Source organism: Thalassophryne amazonica, chromosome 8 (genome assembly GCF_902500255.1).
Source record: "Thalassophryne amazonica chromosome 8, fThaAma1.1, whole genome shotgun sequence".
NCBI classification, from domain to species: domain Eukaryota; kingdom Metazoa; phylum Chordata; class Actinopteri; order Batrachoidiformes; family Batrachoididae; genus Thalassophryne; species Thalassophryne amazonica.
Genome location: NC_047110.1, coordinates 100,530,153 through 100,548,980, shown reverse-complemented (window position 1 = coordinate 100,548,980; position 18,828 = coordinate 100,530,153). Strand labels below are relative to the sequence as shown.

At 47.4% G+C, this 18,828-nt stretch overlaps 1 protein-coding gene across 1 annotated transcript in view; it reads left to right on the top strand.

The window, feature by feature from the left end:
- LOC117514967 (UPF0606 protein KIAA1549-like) overlaps nucleotides 1-18,828 on the top strand; it is a 107,810-nt gene that overhangs the window by 56,003 nt on the left and 32,979 nt on the right. The window contains 2 exon segments of the mRNA XM_034175530.1: nucleotides 952-1,129; nucleotides 9,375-9,562. Coding sequence (XP_034031421.1) covers nucleotides 952-1,129; nucleotides 9,375-9,562 — 366 coding nt within the window.

Here is an 18,828-nt window from a genome sequence, read left to right as displayed (position 1 = left end):
GCTTGTTCCTGAGGCGGCAGCGCCCTCTCGTGCCTGAAGCCCGCACTTCAGGCAGGGCGCCTTCTGGTGGTGGGCCAGCAGTACCTCCTCTTCAGCGGCCCACACAACAATTTTGTTCTGTTTTTCTGTGTTGTATGAAGCACCTTGAGGTGATTTTATCATGAGTTGGCGCAGTACAAATTAATAAATTAGATTTTTTTTTTTTTTTTTGTTTTGGTTTTTTGATTTGACATAACACCCTGAAAACAATCTCTTGTGAATGATAGGATGGAGTAACATACCTCATAAGGCCTTGTCGATTGCATTTTTTTTTCCCCCTCCTCAGAACCAGCCATTCTATATTTAGGAACATCACAGCTCACTTTACAACCTGAACACTTTTTGCCTTCTACCCAATCCACAAATCAAAATTTTGACCAACACTTGAAACTAATATGTTTATCTTAAACTAGATCTGATAAATGAAGAATGGATGTAATGTAACTCCCATCGCTTTGTTTTTATCATTTTGCTTATGTTTTTAAAATAATACTAAATATTTTGGGAGAATTTTAAACATTATTGCAAAATTGAAATTCAAAGAGTTTTTAAATGTTTGGGGTATTTTGTTTGTTTTAAATGACCTTTCAAGACCCACCTGCAGTACTTTCATGGCCCACCAGGGAATCACTGCTCTAAATCATTGTGACAAGCAAATTTCAATCTTCTTCATCCTTTTGCATGGTCCAATATTTTACGAGACATAGAAGAGGACTTCATTATAGTATTAAAATAGCTCTGGTTTTCCACTGTAGTTTTTAAATCTGGTAATTATAACTAATATTGTGTCCATTCTTTTTATTTTCAGCTGTAAATGAATGCCACCTTTTATAAAAGGTTAACACAAATTTGCCAGTTCTCGATCGTATGATTTGATTTCGTCTTGACACACGAACTTTGTCACTCTTTTAGGTTGTAAGTACGAGCCGGTTGGAAGGAGCGGACCACCCTTTGGCGATGGTCTACTTTGTGGAGGATCCCAGTGGCCAGAGAATGCCTGCGGTCCAAACAGCCAACCTGCTCAACAGCCTGGATGTTCAGAGGGCTGCCATTGTCTTGGGATATCGTATCGAGGGTGTTTTGGCACAGCGTGAGTACCTCTGGCAGAGTAGATCATTCAAATCCATGTGCAGTTAAGCAAAACCGAAAGAGGAGTTCACCGATTTGCAAAAACATAGTTCAAACTCCCATCTTGATGACCATCTGGATGACTTACTATCGTGTGTGTGCGTGTGATCTCACAAAACCTGTCAGGAATACTCTTTGGTTAAATGTCTCTAGATGATGATCAGGAGCAACTGGTCCTGGACGTCACAGCTACAGAACACGTACAGTGTTTTGATGGACATGCGCATGTGTGTGCTTGCTGTCCTGACATGGAAATACATAAAAACATATATTGCTTTTGCGACGGGCTGGAGAGCACGGACATTGACAGGCTGTCCCAGCTGCAATGCACCGTGAGTTTATGTTGACATGCAACAGGCGATCTGAATGTCACATCTGTTTGACAGGACACGCGTGTCCTGTGAGCGGCACGCCGCAGGAATATATGAGAAGCCAACAGTACAACAAATACGCCAACTTCAGTCATGTGTCAGCAGAAATATGCCGTAACTAGGGATGGGTACTGATGAGATTTTACCAATATTGAGCCGATTCCTTATCGATTCCCTTATCGACACCTCTTATGAATTTTTTGTGTACTAAAAGTAGGCTTTACAGGTTTTCTATCTGCTTTATTCTTTTAATTCTGTTTTTAATTATGTATTTGAATTTTTTTATTTATTTTAATTTTTTATGTTGAACTGTTCTATGTGAGGTGCCTTGAGACGGCTTTTGTGGCGATTTGGAGCTTTATAAGCTGATGAAATTGAATTGAAATTGAACATGTTATTGAGTCTTAAAGTAAATAAATATGAAATTGGTCACTGGATCCTTAAACTTTGGATATAATAAACTCTACATTGTGGATCCTTGATCTCTGGACATAAATAGAAATAAAAAAATCTGTAGTTTTTGTCAAAAGCGTTTCCTTTCAGACATTATTGGCATGAATGTCTTTCCATACATCTGAGCTGAGCTCTTGCAGCTGGCTGTGCTGCACATCAGGATGAAATTCATAAAGAACAAAGGACGTCTCATTTAAGGAGGGGAAAAAAAAGTTTTAGTCGATTGTAGTTTCTTGTCTGTATTACCTTTATAAGAGGTGTCATTTTATTTAAAGCGGCGATTTGTTTTGAACGTATTAATTCCGAACAGACTCTGTCTCGGCAGAGAGCCGCGCAGCGTTTGGAGCTGTGCCAACGGAATGGAGGATGATTCTTGTTTCCTGACTGCAACAAGACAAGAGTCCCAGTTAGTGACTTTAATCCACACAAAAGTGACACGCAATATTTTGATGGCTGTGAGAGGGGTTAAGAAGTGGATTTGCTGTTTCTGAAGAGCAGCGAATCAAAGAACCAACAAGCTAGTGGATCGAAGCATTGCTTCAATGGTTCATGCTTCAAAGTGGTGTCACACTGCAGAAACGGTTGATTACAGACCTGCTGCAGCGGGTCTGTAATCAACGTAGAGGAATGATCATTTTCCCGACAAACACCCTCAAAAACAGCGGCTGCTCTGAAGGACCGATAAGGGAATCGTTAACCAAAAAGGCTATTGATATCAGTGGATCGAATCATTTTTTAATGATACGCAAAAAGAACCGGTTCTCGATACCCAGCCCTAGCCATAACAAATGCCGTTTGGTCAGTTCTCACAGTGCTTTTTTTATCTTTTTAAAAAAATACATTTATGTTGATTTCAGGCATTTTTCCTCACCTTTATGTTGTGAAAGTGTAGGAACACGGACCCACAACAGGGGGCGCAAATGAACGGACAATGGAGGAAGTCAAATAACAACACTTTACTGTTGTGAATAAGCACAACAAACACAACGGATCACAACAATAGACAAAGAAGTCAATTCACAAGAATGTGTCACGTGGGCAGGCTCGAAGATAAGAGACGTCCGTCCAAAGCAGAACCGGAACCACACGATTTCCTCCGCCACCGAACCCCGGGAATACTGGAGCCGCCAAGTCCCGAACTCCCAGGTGGCCACTGCCTCCGCGTGTCGGATCTGGTACTGCTGGCGAGGAACAAAAACAGTTAAATGTGGGTGCGTTTGCACCCAGCAATCCGTATGGCGGGAAAACCACCTCCACCTCTCGTTGGAAGAATGTCTGCTATTTAACGCACAAAAGTAATAAAGGGTTACTGTCAAAAAGACAACACAGTCAGCTGAGTACGGTACCTTCTAGGTAGAGCGATATCTCGGCAAAGAGGTGGAGATGTCGTCCTGCTGATATACCACTGCTGATCAGATGATTGGTGACAGCTGTTGTAGGTGATAAGTGACAGCTGTCACCCCGGCTGCTCCTGTGAGGCGGCAGCGCCCTCTGGTGCCTGGAGCCCGCACTCCAGACAGGGCGCCCTCTGGTGGTGGTGGGCCAGCAGTACCTCCTCTTCAGCGGCCCACACAACAGGACCCCCCCCTCAACGGGCGCCTCCTGGCGCCCGACCAGGCTTGTCCGGGTGGCGGCGGTAGAAATCGGCCAGGAGGGCCGGGTCCAGGATGAAGCTCCTCTTCACCCAGGAGCGTTCTTCGGGTCCGTACCCCTCCCAGTCCACCAAATACTGGAAGCCCCGGCCCATCCTACGGACATCCAAGAGCCGGCGCACAGTCCAAGCCGGCTCGCCATCGATGATCCGGGCAGGAGGCAGCGCCGGACCCGGAGCACAGAGGGGTGAGGTGTGATGCGGCTTTATCCGGGACACATGGAAAACAGGATGGATCCGCAGTGAGGCCGGAAGCCGAAGCCTCACTGCGGCTGGACTGATGACCTTTAGGATTTTGAAGGGGCCGATGTAACGGTCCTGTAGTTTGGGGGAGTCCACTTTGAGGGGAATGTCCTTTGTGGACAACCACACCTCCTGCCCTGGCCGATACGCAGGGGCCGGGGTCCGCCGACGGTCTGCATGGGCTTTTGCCCTCGTCCGGACCTTTAGCAAAGCAGAACAGGCGGCGCACCACACCCGACGGCACTTCCGCAGGTGGGCCTGGACCGAGGGCACACCGACCTCTCCCTTAACCACCGGAAACAACGGGGGCTGATACCCCAGACACACCTCAAAAGGGGAGAGGCCGGTGGCTGAAGACACCTGGCTGTTATGGGCATACTCGATCCAGGCCAAATGGGTACTCCAGGCCGCCGGGTGCGCGGCCGTCACGCAGCGCAAGGCCTGTTCCACCTCCTGATTTACCCGTTCTGCTTGCCCGTTGGTCTGAGGATGATACCCGGACGAGAGACTCACCGTGGCCCCCAGTTCCCGGCAGAAGCTCCTCCAGACTTGTGAGGAGAACTGGGGACCGCGATCGGAGACGATGTCTGTTGGAATCCCATGCAGCCGGACGACGTGGTGGACCAGGAGGTCCGCTGTCTCCTGGGCAGTCGGGAGCTTCGGGAGGGCCACGAAGTGGGCCGCCTTGGAGAATCGGTCCACTATTGTGAGGATGGTGGTGTTGCCCTGGGACGGCGGGAGGCCCGTGACAAAATCCAGGCCGATGTGGGACCAGGGGCGATGAGGCACAGGCAGCGGCTGGAGCAGTCACAATGCCCTGCGGTGGTCAGCCTTGCCCCTGGCACAGGTGGTGCAGGCCTGGATATAATCCCGGACGTCGGCCTCCAGGGACGCCCACCAGAAGCGCTGCCGGACAACTGCCACGGTCCCACGCACCCCTGGATGACAGGAGAACTTGGAGCCGTGACAGAAGTCCAGGACTGCAGCCCTGGCCTCTGGTGAGACATAAAGTCTGTTCTTCGGCCCAGTTCCGGGATCCGGGCTCCGTGCCAGGGCCTCCCAGACGGTTTTCTCTACGTCCCAGGTGAGGGTGGCCACGATAGCGGACTCCGGGATGATAGGTTCCGGTGGATCCGACAACTCCGTTTTGACTTCGTCTTCATGCACCCGGGACAAGGCATCCGATCTCTGGTTTTTGGTCCCGGGACGGTAGGTGATCCGGAAGTCAAAACGGCCGAAGAACAGTGACCAGCGGGCTTGCCTGGGGTTCAGCCGCTTGGCGGTCCTGATATACTCCAGGTTCCGGTGGTCAGTGAAAACCGTGAATGGCACGGACGTTCCCTCCAACAGATGTCTCCACTCTTCAAGAGCCTCTTTCACCGCAAGGAGTTCTCGATTGCCGACGTCATAGTTCCGTTCGGCCGGGGTCAACCTGTGGGAAAAATAGGCACACGGGTGAAGGACCTTATCGGCCTTTCTGCTCTGAGATAGCACGGCTCCTATACCTGAGTCCGAGGCATCCACTTCAACCACAAACTGGCGACTAGGATCGGGCTGCACCAGAACAGGTGCAGACGAGAAGCGCCGTTTCAACTCCTTGAACGCGGCATCGCACCGATCCGACCAGATGAAGGGAACTTTTGGAGAGGTCAGGGCTGTCAGGAGGCTAACTACCTGACTGTAGCCCTTAATGAACCTCCTGTAGAAATTCGCAAAGCCGAGGAACTGTTGCAGCTTCCTACGGCTGGTGGGTTGGGGCCAGTCTCTCACCGCCGCAACCTTGGCCGGATCAGGAGTGACGGAGTTGGGGGAGATGATAAACCCCAGGAAGGACAAAGAGGTGCGGTGAAACTCACACTTCTCGCCCTTCACAAACAGCCGGTTCTCCAACAACCGCTGCAGGACCTGACGTACATGCCGGACATGAGTCTCAGGATCCGGAGAAAAGATGAGTATATCGTCTAGATATACGAAGACGAATCGGTGCAGGAAATCCCGCAAGACATCATTAACTAATGCTTGGAACGTCGCGGGGGTGTTTGTGAGGCCGAATGGCATGACCAGGTACTCAAAGTGACCTAAGGGGGTGTTAAATGCCGTCTTCCACTCGTCTCCCTTCCGGATCCGAACCAGATGATACGCATTTCTAAGATCTAGCTTAGTGAATATCTGGGCTCCATGCAGGGGCGTGAACACTGAATCCAACAAGGGCAACGGGTATCGATTACGAACCGAGATTTCGTTCAGCCCCCTATAATCAATGCATGGACGAAGTCCGCCGTCTTTTTTACCCACAAAAAAGAAACCTGCACCCATCGGGGAGGTGGAATTCCGGATCAACCCGGCGGCTAAAGAGTCCCGGATGTAGGTCTCCATTGATTCGCGCTCAGGTCGTGAGAGGTTGTACAGCCTGCTGGACGGGAACTCAACGCCTGGAACCAAATCAATGGCACAATCGTACAGACGGTGGGGGGGAAGGGTGAGCGCCAGATCCTTACTGAACACATCCACAAGGTCATGGTACTCCACCGGCACCGTCCCAAGATTGGGCGGGACTCTGACCTCCTCCTTAGCCTGGGAACCGGGAGGAACCGAGGAACCTAAACATACCCGATGGCAGGTCTCGCTCCACTGAACCACTACCCCGGACGGCCAATCGATCCGGGGATTGTGTTTTAACATCCAAGGGAACCCGAGAATCACACGGGAGGTGGCAGGAGTCACAAAAAACTCGATCTCCTCCCGGTGGTTTCCTGACACCACCAGAGTTACTGGTGGTGTCTTATGTGTGATTAGAGGGAGTAGGGAGCCATCTAGTGCCCGCACCTGCACAGGCGAGGTAAGCGCCACCAGAGGGAGCCCTGCCTCCCTGGCCCATCTGCTGTCTAGCAGATTCCCTTCAGAGCCCGTGTCCACCAGTGCTGGGGCCTTCAGGGTTAAATCCTCATAAAGGATTGTCACTGGGAGTCGTGTGGCAATATGGGTATGTCCCACGTGAATGTTTTGGCCCACCCATAACCCAGTTTCTAGGGGCGGGCATTGGTGTTTAACCGCTCGGGGCAGTCCCTCACTTGATGCTCTATTGAGCCACAAACAAAGCACGCTCCGCGGACCAGCCTCCTCTGTCTATCTGGTGGCCTAAATGTGGCCCTGCTTGTGTCCATAGCTTCATCAGCAGGGGGAGCTGTAACCACACGGAGCGTAGAGGCTGTGGAGCGTGGGGAGGGCGGAACTCGGTCGGAACCGGAAGGGAGAGGGACGGCGCGTGCCCGGCCACGCCCTTCGTCTCGTTCCCGACGGCGTTCTTCTAACCGATTGTCTAATCGTATAACGAGATCAATAAACCCGTCTAAATCCCGCGGTTCGTCCTTGGCCACCAGGTGCTCCTTCAGGACCAACGACAGTCCGTTTATGAAGGCGGCACGGAGGGCAGTGCTATTCCAGCCGGACCTCGCCGCCGCGATGCGGAAGTCGACTGCATAAGCAGCTGCGCTCCGGCGCCCCTGTCTCATTGACAGCAGCACGGCTGAAGCGGTCTCTCCTCTATTTGGGTGATCGAACACTGTTCTGAACTCCCTCACAAACCCATCATATGTCAGAAGGAGCCGTGAATTTTGCTCCCAGAGCGCTGTAGCCCAAGCGCGTGCCTCGCCGCGAAGCAGATTAATTACATAAGCTATCTTACTAGCATCAGTCGCGTACATGACGGGACGTTGTGCGAAGACGAGCGAACACTGCATAAGAAAGTCCGCGCATGTCTCCACACAACCCCCGTACGGCTCTGGAGGGCTTATGTATGCTTCAGGGGAAGGTGGGAGGGGTCGTTGAACGACCTGTGGAACGTCACTGTTGCGCACAGGATCGACAGGAGGGAGAGCCGCAGCAGCGCCCTGAGGGTGCGCTTCCACCTGCGCGGCGAGAGCCTCCACCCTGCGGTTAAGGAGGACGTTCTGCTCGGTCATTAGATCCAGCCGAGCCGTAAAAGCGTTGAGGATTCGCTGCAACTCACCGATCATTCCTCCTGCAGACGCCTGTGCGCCCTGCTCTTCCATTGGCCGTTCAACAGCCGGTTGACGCCCCTCGGGGTCCATCACGGTGGCCGAGATATCCTGTTGTGAAAGTGTAGGAACACGGACCCACAACAGGGGGCGCAAATGAACGGACAATGGAGGAAGTCAAATAACAACACTTTACTGTTGTGAATAAGCACAACAAACACAACGGATCACAACAATAGACAAAGAAGTCAATTCACAAGAATGTGTCACGTGGGCAGGCTCGAAGATAAGAGACGTCCGTCCAAAGCAGAACCGGAACCACACGATTTCCTCCGCCACCGAACCCCGGGAATACTGGAGCCGCCAAGTCCCGAACTCCCAGGTGGCCACTGCCTCCGCGTGTCGGATCTGGTACTGCTGGCGAGGAACAAAAACAGTTAAATGTGGGTGCGTTTGCACCCAGCAATCCGTATGGCGGGAAAACCACCTCCACCTATCGTTGGAAGAATGTCTGCTATTTAACGCACAAAAGTAATAAAGGGTTACTGTCAAAAAGACAACACAGTCAGCTGAGTACGGTACCTCCTAGGTAGAGCGATATATCGGCAAAGAGGTGGAGATGTCGTCCTGCTGATATACCACTGCTGATCAGATGATTGGTGACAGCTGTTATAGGTGATAAGTGACAGCTGTCACCCCGGCTGCTCCTGTGAGGCGGCAGCGCCCTCTGGTGCCTGGAGCCCGCACTCCAGACAGGGCGCCCTCTGGTGGTGGTGGGCCAGCAGTACCTCCTCTTCAGCGGCCCACACAACACTTTATACACGACTGCGATGGTAGCACAGTGGTAAAGTTTCTGGCTGCCAATCAGAGTGTTTTGTAAATTGCAGGATCGAATCCTGTGGGTGGCATGTATTTTTTTTTTTTTTTCCACAGCAGCTGCGCAATGTGGTTACACATGCTCCAGCTGCTCAGTTTCAACTTATTTTCATTTATATAGCACCAAATCACAACACAGTTGCCTCAAGGGACTTCACACAAGTAAGAGCTAAGTTACCAACCCCTCGCACTGAGTTCCAGCTGTGACGGTTTCGTGCATGCGGCTGTGTTGTGCACGAGCATGCACAAAACCATTGCAGTGGGTTTGTTCATGCCTGCCTGTCGGCTCGATGTTTTCGTGGTTTACTTGTACGAGCTGTTCTGCTATGATTCGCTCTGATTTGTACTTACTCGTATTATGTGTTAAGGGGCCCTAAGGGATGAAATGATTGTTAATTAATAGTAATGAAGGTATGCATTAATGATTGAATTAATAACAGAAGCGCCAAAGCACCATAGCATGTTTATCTTACAATATATAAAAAAAACCTTAATATGATCAAATTGTACCTGAAATATTGTAATGGTGTGATGACACTAATGTGCATATTTTATATTTTAGAAATATCTTACAAGTTCAGTGTTGAGACATTTTGGCTGTTTCTGTCTCTGTAGCTGTTGAAAAGGTGGCATCCTCACCCTCTGACAGCAACAACACCAACACATGGATTGTTATCGGTGTGGTGATTCCCCTAATGGTGGTCATTATCATCATTTCTATCCTCTACTGGAAGCTTTGTAGAACAGACAAACTGGAGTTTCAGCCAGATGCCATGACCTCCATCCAGCAGCAGAGACAAAAGGTAGGCCAGATGCAGGTCCACCAAGACCTCATCGGTACCTGTGTTGAACTTCATATGTTTTCTGCTTTTAAATGTGAATGTTTCTGTGATATATTTTGTAAATGTTAAAACCCGGTTGCTGTTTGTGGTGAAGAGTGTAAGGTATGTGATCCACAAAGCCAGAAATCAGTTTTAATTTCAAGATAACAGCTAAATAGTTATTATTACATATGGCGTGTATGCACAAACTTTAAAAAGTACTTGTTCTTCTCTACAAGAGTCAAGACAGAAGTCGGACTACCAGAGCAAGAAATTTAGCTGAGGAAGCTCCTGCGATTAGAAGCGAAATGTCCTCGTGTCAAGCAACCCAGTCCAGTCGAAGATTCATGCTTCTCTACTACACATCATGAAAATAACATCTAATAAAACAAAGCTGGGGCAGATGGAGATGAACTAAAGAAAGAGGCAAAATAAGGATTAAAGCCTCAACCAGGGCCAGGCATGACATTTCTGTAATGACAGTTTTTTCCCAACATGTTTCAGTGGGATAGCATTGCTATTAATATTATTTAGCAGCCAGTCTACTCTGTGTCAGCCTGTCTGATCTCAGAAGCTAAGCAGAGACCTCTTTGGAACGCCAGGGGCTGTGTGTTTCTCCAGGTAAACCTGGAGTTGCGTCAGGAAGGGCATCCGGTGTAAAACTTGTGCCAAATACCAATGCGGTTCTGCGTGGACAACAACAACATTAATATTATTATTATTTTAAACAATATAACCTCTGATTGCCTTATGAACAAGAGCTGAAGCTGGACTGATTTGTCAGTTTTTCACTTTCACTGATTCACTGAGGCTCCTCCCCCTCGGTCTCTCCGTCTGTTTTCCTTCGGCGGTTTTGGAAACTGGGAGCCTTTAAACTGTAAAATAAACCATAAAGGTCTTGAGTGTATTATCAGCATCTGCCAACACAGAAGCAACTCTGGATTATGAAACATTTTTCTGGAGGATTTTTTTTTTTTCTTTTAAGTTAGAGCAGAGTCCTTCTTACTTACTCTGATCTCTGCTTTCAGCATTCTGTGGCTTAACAGAACAAACTGGTGTTTGCACTTAGATACAAAGAAAATGAGAAATATATTTATTTATTTAATTATTTGGTTGAAATTGCAAAATAAAACAAAAGTATGACTATGTAAGCTTGAAATGTGATCGAACTGGTACATTTTTCAGCAACATTTCAGCTCATTTTTTGGAAAATCCGTGATAGACAGGACAACCAGTTTGAATGGGAGAGCCGGGTGGAAATTTGCAGTACTGGGCAGTGCCGCCCACCGTAGCTAGAACCCTGATAGATAGATATATATATATATATATATATATATATACGAGGTCTGTCCATAAAGTATTGTACCTTTTTATTTTTTTCAAAAACTATATGGATTTCATTCATATGTTTTTACGTCAGACATGCTTGAACCCTCGTGCACATGCGTGAGTTTTTCCACGCCTGTCGGTGACGTCATTCGCCTGTGAACACGCCTTGTGGAAGGAGTGGTCCCGCCCCCTTGTCGGATTTTCATTGTCTGGAAATGGCGGAATGAAAAGGACTTTTTTTCCATCAGAATTTTTTCAGAAGCTGAACACCTCCGTTTCGGAGTGTTAGAGGACAAGTTGGGACATGTCCAGCTCTCCACAAGTTCTTTTATACTCACTCGACTGGTAAGCACTGAAAGCCGAGATAGATATGTCCAAACTTGTCCTCTAACACTCCGAAACGGAGGTGTTCCTTTGTCTTGCTTCATCAGCGAATCGGTTGTGACGCGCGAAGCCTCCGCGCGGCTTTCCATGACAAAATCTCTTGTTAAAAGTGAAATCTGCCGGAAAATGGCTGTTGTCCAGGTCTTGTGATAACCAGAGAAAGAGCACACGAGGGTCTCGTATCCACAGAGCCATCATCTTAGAAATGATCCAGTGGTTTGTGCCGCATCGTCGCAGCTCGCAGCGTGGCGCACCGACCGTCCTTAAAGGGGTCCTTAAAGCTGTAGTTAAAGTCCTTATTCTCTGTGAAGCCCGTAAAATTTTCACTGAAAGCCAGATAAAGTTTTCGAATGGTTTCCAGGTGCCAGTCTCTAACAGCTTCTGAAAAAATTCTGATGGAAAAAAAGTCCTTTTCATTCCACCATTTCCAGACAATGAAAATCCGACGAGGGGGCGGGACCACTCCTTCCACAAGGCGTGCTCACAGGCGAATGACGTCACCGACAGGCGTGGAAAAACTCACGCATGCGCACGAGGGTTCAAGCATGTCTGACGTAAAAACATATGAATGAAATCCATATAGTTTTTGAAAAAAATAAAAAGGACCGTTAATTTATGGACAGACCACGTGTGTGTATGTGTGTGTATATATGTGTATGTGTGTGTGTGTGTCTGTGTGTGTATTGAACACTACAGCATTTTTCTCAGTAAACATGTTTCTAAAGGGCCTACTGACATGAAATTTGCACCAGATGTTGATAATAACTCAAGTAATCCACACATACAAATAAACCAAAACAAATAAGCACAGAAATTAAGTTATGTGTAATAAAATAGAATGACACAGGGGAAAAAAGTGTTGAAGAAAAGGAGGTGCAAAAAGGCATGGAAAGCCAAGACATCAGCTGAAATCTGTCAGTAATTAGAAAGCAATCTTGCTCTTTGTCAGTGCAAATTAATATTAGCTGGCTCAGCCCTAACTGTCACACAAGAAACATCTTATGATGGGTAAGCAGAGAGCTCTCTCAAGAGCTTTGCAGTCTTTTGCAAACACAGTGATGGTAAACATACTGATGGGATTGGTTACAGAAGGATTTCTAAACTTCTCAATGTTCCAATGACTACTGTTGGGACTATAATCTCAAAATGGAAAGAACATCACATCTCCATAAACCGGTCACAACCAGTTCCTCCTCCCACGTTTTCAGACAGAGGAGTGAAAAGAATTATCAGAAGAGTTGCCCAAGAGCCAAGGACCACTTGTGGAGAACAACTGAACAATTGTTTCAAAGAACACACTCATGGCCTGTATGCACGCTCACCAGATTCCATTGATGAAGAAAGAGCATGTTAAAGCTTGTTTAAAGTATGCTACACAACATTTAGACAAACCTGTGAAATACTGGGAGAATATAGCCTGGTCAGATGAGACAGAAATTCTTTGGATGCCATAATACTTACCATGTTTGGAGGTCAAATGGCTCTGCACATCACCCCAAAAACATACCAGGAGGTGGGAACATCATGGTGTGGGGCTGTTTTTAGCATACGGCACTGACAAACCTCATATATATATATATATATATATATATATATATATATATATATATATATATATATATACACACACACACACATCAGACGCACTTTATGCCTCTCATACACCGGGAGCAATAGGGGATTAAAGGCCTTGCCCAAGGGCCCTTAGTGATTTTCCAGTCAGGCAGGGATTTGAACCCATGATCTTCTGGACTCAAGCCCAACACCTTAACCACTAGACCATCACCTCCCCTTGAAGGAAGGATGAATGGAAAAATGTCCCGAGACATTCTTGATAAACTCTGCTGCCATCTTACCAGGATGATGAAGATGAAATTAAATTTTCATTCCTCGAAAACGTTAAAGTAACTCAATATTTTTCAAGCATTTAGAAATAGTAAAATGTGCACAATAAGCCTCAGAACTTTTGGCTGAAGGTACAGTTCTTTACTTTTGTTTTCTGGCGGGTTGCCAGGTCTGCACTTTATAATCCAGCCTGTTAGGAGGAAAGCTGGATTGAGCAATTTCATTCTGTTTTAGCACTTTTTAAAATTGTGGTCGATCGTAGAAAAACCACGCTTGTGGAAGAAGCTGTGAGGGCTGCTCCTTGTACTTGTTTTGATCAAATAGTCACTTAACGCTCCCCATGCCGACAGCGGAGGTAGGAGCTCACACTCAAAATGCTGCAGCTAGAGTACTGACGGGGACTAGAAGGAGAGAGCATATCTCACCCATATTGGCCTCTCTTCATTGGCTTCCTGTTAATTCTAGAATAGAATTTAAAATTGTTCTTCTTACTTATAAGGTTTTGAATAATCAGGTCCCATCTTATCTTAGGGACCTCGTAGTACCATATTACCCCAATAGAGCGCTTCGCTCTCAGACTGCAGGCTTACTTGTAGTTCCTAGGGTTTGTAAGAGTAGAATGGGAGGCAGAGCCTTCAGCTTTCAGGCTCCTCTCCTGTGGAACCAGCTCCCAATTCAGATCAGGGAGACAGACACCCTCTCTACTTTTAAGATTAGGCTTAAAACTTTCCTTTTTGCTAAAGCTTATAGTTAGGGCTGGATCAGGTGACCCTGAACCATTCCTTAGTTATGCTGCTATAGATGTAGACTGCCTGGGGGTTCCCATGATGCACTGTTTCTTTCTCTTTTTGCTCTGTATGCACCACTCTGCATTTAATCATTAGTGATTGATCTCTGCTCCCCTCCACAGCATGTCTTTTTCCTGGTTCTCTCCCTCAGCCCCAACCAGTCCCAGCAGAAGACTGCCCCTCCCTGAGCCTGGTTCTGCTGGAGGTTTCTTCCTGTTAAAAGGGAGTTTTTCCTTCCCACTGTGGCCAAGTGCTTGCTCACAGGGGGTCGTTTTGACCGTTGGGGTTTTACATAATTATTGTATGGCCTTGCCTTACAATATAAAGTGCCTTGGGGCAACTGTTTGTTGTGATTTGGCACTATATAAAAAAATTGATTGATTGATTGATTGACTCAGTCACGTGACAGTTACGCACTTCTGAGCATGCACATTGAGAATGTAACAAAGGTCTATTGGTTTCAAAGAATGAAAATAAAGCTGCTAGAATGGCCCAGCCAATCACCTGACTTGAATCCAATAGAAAATCTATGGAAAGAACTAAAGATCAGAGTTCATAGAAAAGATCCACTTAGCCATAAAGATTTGGAGACTGCACAGTAAATTTTGCAGAGTAAAATATACTCTGCCAGGATAACATTTGGTCCCAGTCCAAATAGAGTTAAATACACTCTATTATAGAGTGAAATCAGCTCTACTGTCTTGTCACATCAAGTTTTTCAACTCCAATAAGAGTCATTCACAGCATGATAGTTGATTTCACACGGTGATAGTATTGATTTAGCAAGAATGGGCCAAAATCATGCCGGCGCAAATGCATGTGATTTTTGACCTCCTGTATGGAGAAATACAGGAGGCATCTTGAAGCTGTCATTACCAACAAAGACTTTTGTACAAAGTATTAATTAAGTTTCAGTAAATGTGTTCTGTAATTTTTCTTGTATCTTTCCATTTTACTACACGACTCTAAATTTCTGTACTTATTTGTTTTGGTATCTTTGCATGTAATGAGTTTTGGGTACCGTATTTCCTTGATTTAAAGCCTGGTGTGTTTTTTTTGTTTGTTTGTTTTTTAACCATGCTCAGACCCAGCGCCTAAATGAGGTAAGGCCGACAATTATTAAGAAAATACTGCTTGCTGCCTGCATTGTAATATGGTGTTAAGCTTCACACATATTCCTGGGTGTGGTGAACCAAAGACACCCACTTTAGATCAGAGCCCTCTGCGTGGCCCGGTCCAAATGACGGAGCCGGCAAGGGCTGTGTTTGGTCACTTTTCCGGTTTCACATTCCTCTCCAGTCATTTTAAAAGTTTTGCTGTTTTGTAGTTTGGCAGAAAAGTACACAAATATGACCAGCTTTACAACACGGAGTCTAAAAACTACGAAGACGTTCAAATGACCTGCAGTTCATGGAGGGAAACTAGAGGATGTGCCGTAACGTTTGTTTGGAGGTTGATGATTGTATAAAGAAGTGGAGCCTCCTGACTAACTAATCTGTTCCAAACATATAACAGATTTTGTTCATTTTATACATAAAGCAGATTTTGTCTGTTTTATACATACAGTGGTTTTCGGACAAAATTTACTAGTCCACCTGAATCCGTTATGTGTGAGTTTTACTGTATTTTTAACTTATTTGGCTTTACAGTATAGAAATTGTAAGAGCAAGCTCATTCTGCCTAAAACAGTCATGTCACTTAACGCCACCTCTCTTCTCTCAGTCCACCACTTCACTCAGGGAATCGAGGACTTCTCATTCCAACATGCTCCATTCTGCTAAAAACAGTGTAGAATTTTGTGAGGAAGAAGAGGGGGAATATGAGGAGGAGGAGGAAGAGGAGGAAGAAAAGGAGGAAGAGGTTAAAACTGGGAAGGTACCGAGCAGTAGCTGGTGGTTTGTAGACTAGATTGTTTTGGTGGATAGATGTATATAAATACTTTGTTTTTACATTACATTGACATTGCATAAAAAACACCAACAAAATTTAATTTAGTGACATTTCACCTTTACATTTTAAATATATGTGTATAAAACAGCCAATAAAAATAGTACCCCGCCTCATGCCCTATGACTGCTGGGATAGACTCCAGCCCCCCCGTGATTCTTAATTGTAGTAAGCAGTTGAAGATGAGTGAGTGAATTATTTGTCAAAATGTGAATTATTTCTGTCAAAAATTTATTTTGACAGAAATAATTGTGATAAACAATATTATTGTCAATTTGTGATGTTGTGACACTGATGATGCAAGTGCACCCTTTGAACCATTATTTCTCAAGAATATTCAAACAGTGGAATTGGAAGTTGAAAAAAATCAACTCATCACTCACTCATCTTCAACCACTTCTCCGGGTTCGGGTCGCAGAGGCAACAGCTCAAGCAGGGGACCCCAGACTTCCCTTTCCCAGGCCACATTGACCGCCTCTGACTGGGGGATCCTGAGGCGTTCACAGGCCAGTGTGGAAATATAATCTTTCCACCTAGTCCTGGGTTTTCTCGGGGTCTCTTCCCAGATGGAAGTGCCTGGAACACTTCCCTAGGGAAGTGCCCGGGAGGCATCCTTACCAAATGCCCGAACCACCTCAGCTGGCTCCTTTCAACGTGAAGGAGCAGCGACTCTACTCCAAGCTCCCCGCAGATGACCGAACTTCTCACCCTATCTCTAAAGGGAGACACCAGCCACCCTGCTGAGGAAGACCATTTCGGCTGCTTGTACCCGCGATCTAGTTCTTTCGGTCAAGACCCAACCCTCATGACCATAGGTGAGAGTAGGAACGAAGATTGACCAGTAGATCGAGAGCGTCGCCTTTTGGGTCAGCTCCCTTTTCGTCACAACAGTACAGTAGAGTGAATGCAACACCGCCCCTGCTTCCTCATCCAGACGGGTCCGCGCATCGGGACACAGCCGGCGCGGTGCGGCGGCACAGGAAAAACACCTCCGTGTTGATAACCATTTGTAAAATCCAGGCGGCTTTTGATGGCTTTCAGTGGAGTGAGTATATGAGAAATTGTTTAACAGCTGGACATGTTCCAACTTGTCCTTAAGGCTTCCAACAGAGGTGTTTTTCCTGTGGCGGAGCGTCGCAGCGGCTGCGAGCCGACGCTGCAATCCGTCCGCACGTCTTTCTTAAAAAAAATCTCCTTTAACAGTGGAATATCCAGATAAAATGCTGAAACTGACGTCTTCTGAAACTTCTCTGTTCTCTCACGACGTCCTGGATCAATAGAGCCTGAAATGTGGAGGTTTTCTGTTATGTGTCGGACGCAGCTCGGAGAACCGACCAGCGTTTGAAGGACCCAGTATGAAATAAGCAGAGCACGGTTCAAAGGATAACTGAATTTAATACATAACAGTGATAATATAATAAAAAGGTGCGGCCTGGCGTGGTGCGCTCCCAGCAGCGCTAACGGTCCGGAGCCAGAAGCTGTTTCGGACCCAAGGACCCCGCCGACACCCCCCAGGTGGCCGCAACAACCGAGTCTGTGAAAGAAGGAACCATTATGTGAGTCCACACTCTACACACAGAACACTTAAAGGTGTACAAACAGCAACACTTCCTGGCTTGATTACTGATCAGCTTCCCAACCTGCAGGCATGGAACATCCCGTTCACAAAACTCCACTGCAGTGGAAGCTGATACATGACTAACAAACAGCTCAATACAATAAGGTGTGAGGGACACACATTTACTGACTGTATAACTGTTAGTCACAAAATCTAACGTACCTCAGGAAGTGTGCTGACGAGCGTGAGACCTCACCCCCTCCTCTTTCACAGACTGTGCATCAAACCTGGACGTTCTCAGCATCCGCTGCTGATGAGATGGCTCCCAAGACGACGATCTCACCCGTCTGGTCACAAGGTCGAGTCTCTGGCAAATACACACTGTGCACTCCAGTCTTAAATGCCAACATGTTCCAATCCATCCAGATGCACCACAGCTGTGAGTCCTGACGAGTCGCAGGTGATCAGGGTGAGGTCCTGACAGCCTCAGCAACACAGCCACTCAGTCCCAAATGCACGCCACCTGGGAGGAAAACCAAAAAACAGAAACAAACCGGCAGCCAGGCCCCCCCAGCCATATAACAGTACCCCACCCTCACGGGAAGCCTCCCGGCGACCACACACACCTGGCCCAGGAGAAACACCCCCCTCCAGGGACCATGGCTGGAAACCGCGTCTGCGTTCATCCTCCAACAGACTGGTTGAACTGGCTGCATCTTTGCCCCTGTTTCTGACAGTCTCTTAGCACAGGTGTGGCCAGGAGTTCTTACACCTGTGCGGTCAGCCTTTATCCAAACGTGTGATTAGTCATAAAACAAAACAACCAAAACACCCCCCCCTCCCCAGGGGACCGTCCCATCAAACCCCAGGGAAGGGGAGAAAGGAAAAACAACCCAACCCAAGCCTACAAACAAAAATACTAAAACACCCCCCCCCCCAGAGGACCGTTCCATCAAACCCTAGGGAAGGGGAGAAAACAAAAACCTAAACTTGAGCTCACAAACACAAATGCCAAAATACCCCCCTCCCCCCCCCCAGAGGACCGTTCCATCAAACCCCAGGGAAGGGGAGAAAAGAAAAACCCAAACTCAAGCTCACAAACAAAAATGCCAAAATACCCCCCCTCCTCCCCCCAAACGACACGTAGGGACCAACACCCCCCAGAGGGCCACCCGCCAGCTCCAGGAGTAATAACCACGGCCGAGGTCCCTCTGGGATCCAACGTCACCCACGGGGACTACCAGCGCCTCCCAGAGGACCACTCGTCAACCCCAGGAGACGCCTCCCCTCATGACCAATGGACCCAGCCTCAGCCGTTCAGGGCTAGATGGACCCAACGCCCTTTCCCCCCCAGAGGACACCACAGTCAAACCCTGAGGGCGGAAACTGGGGGGGGA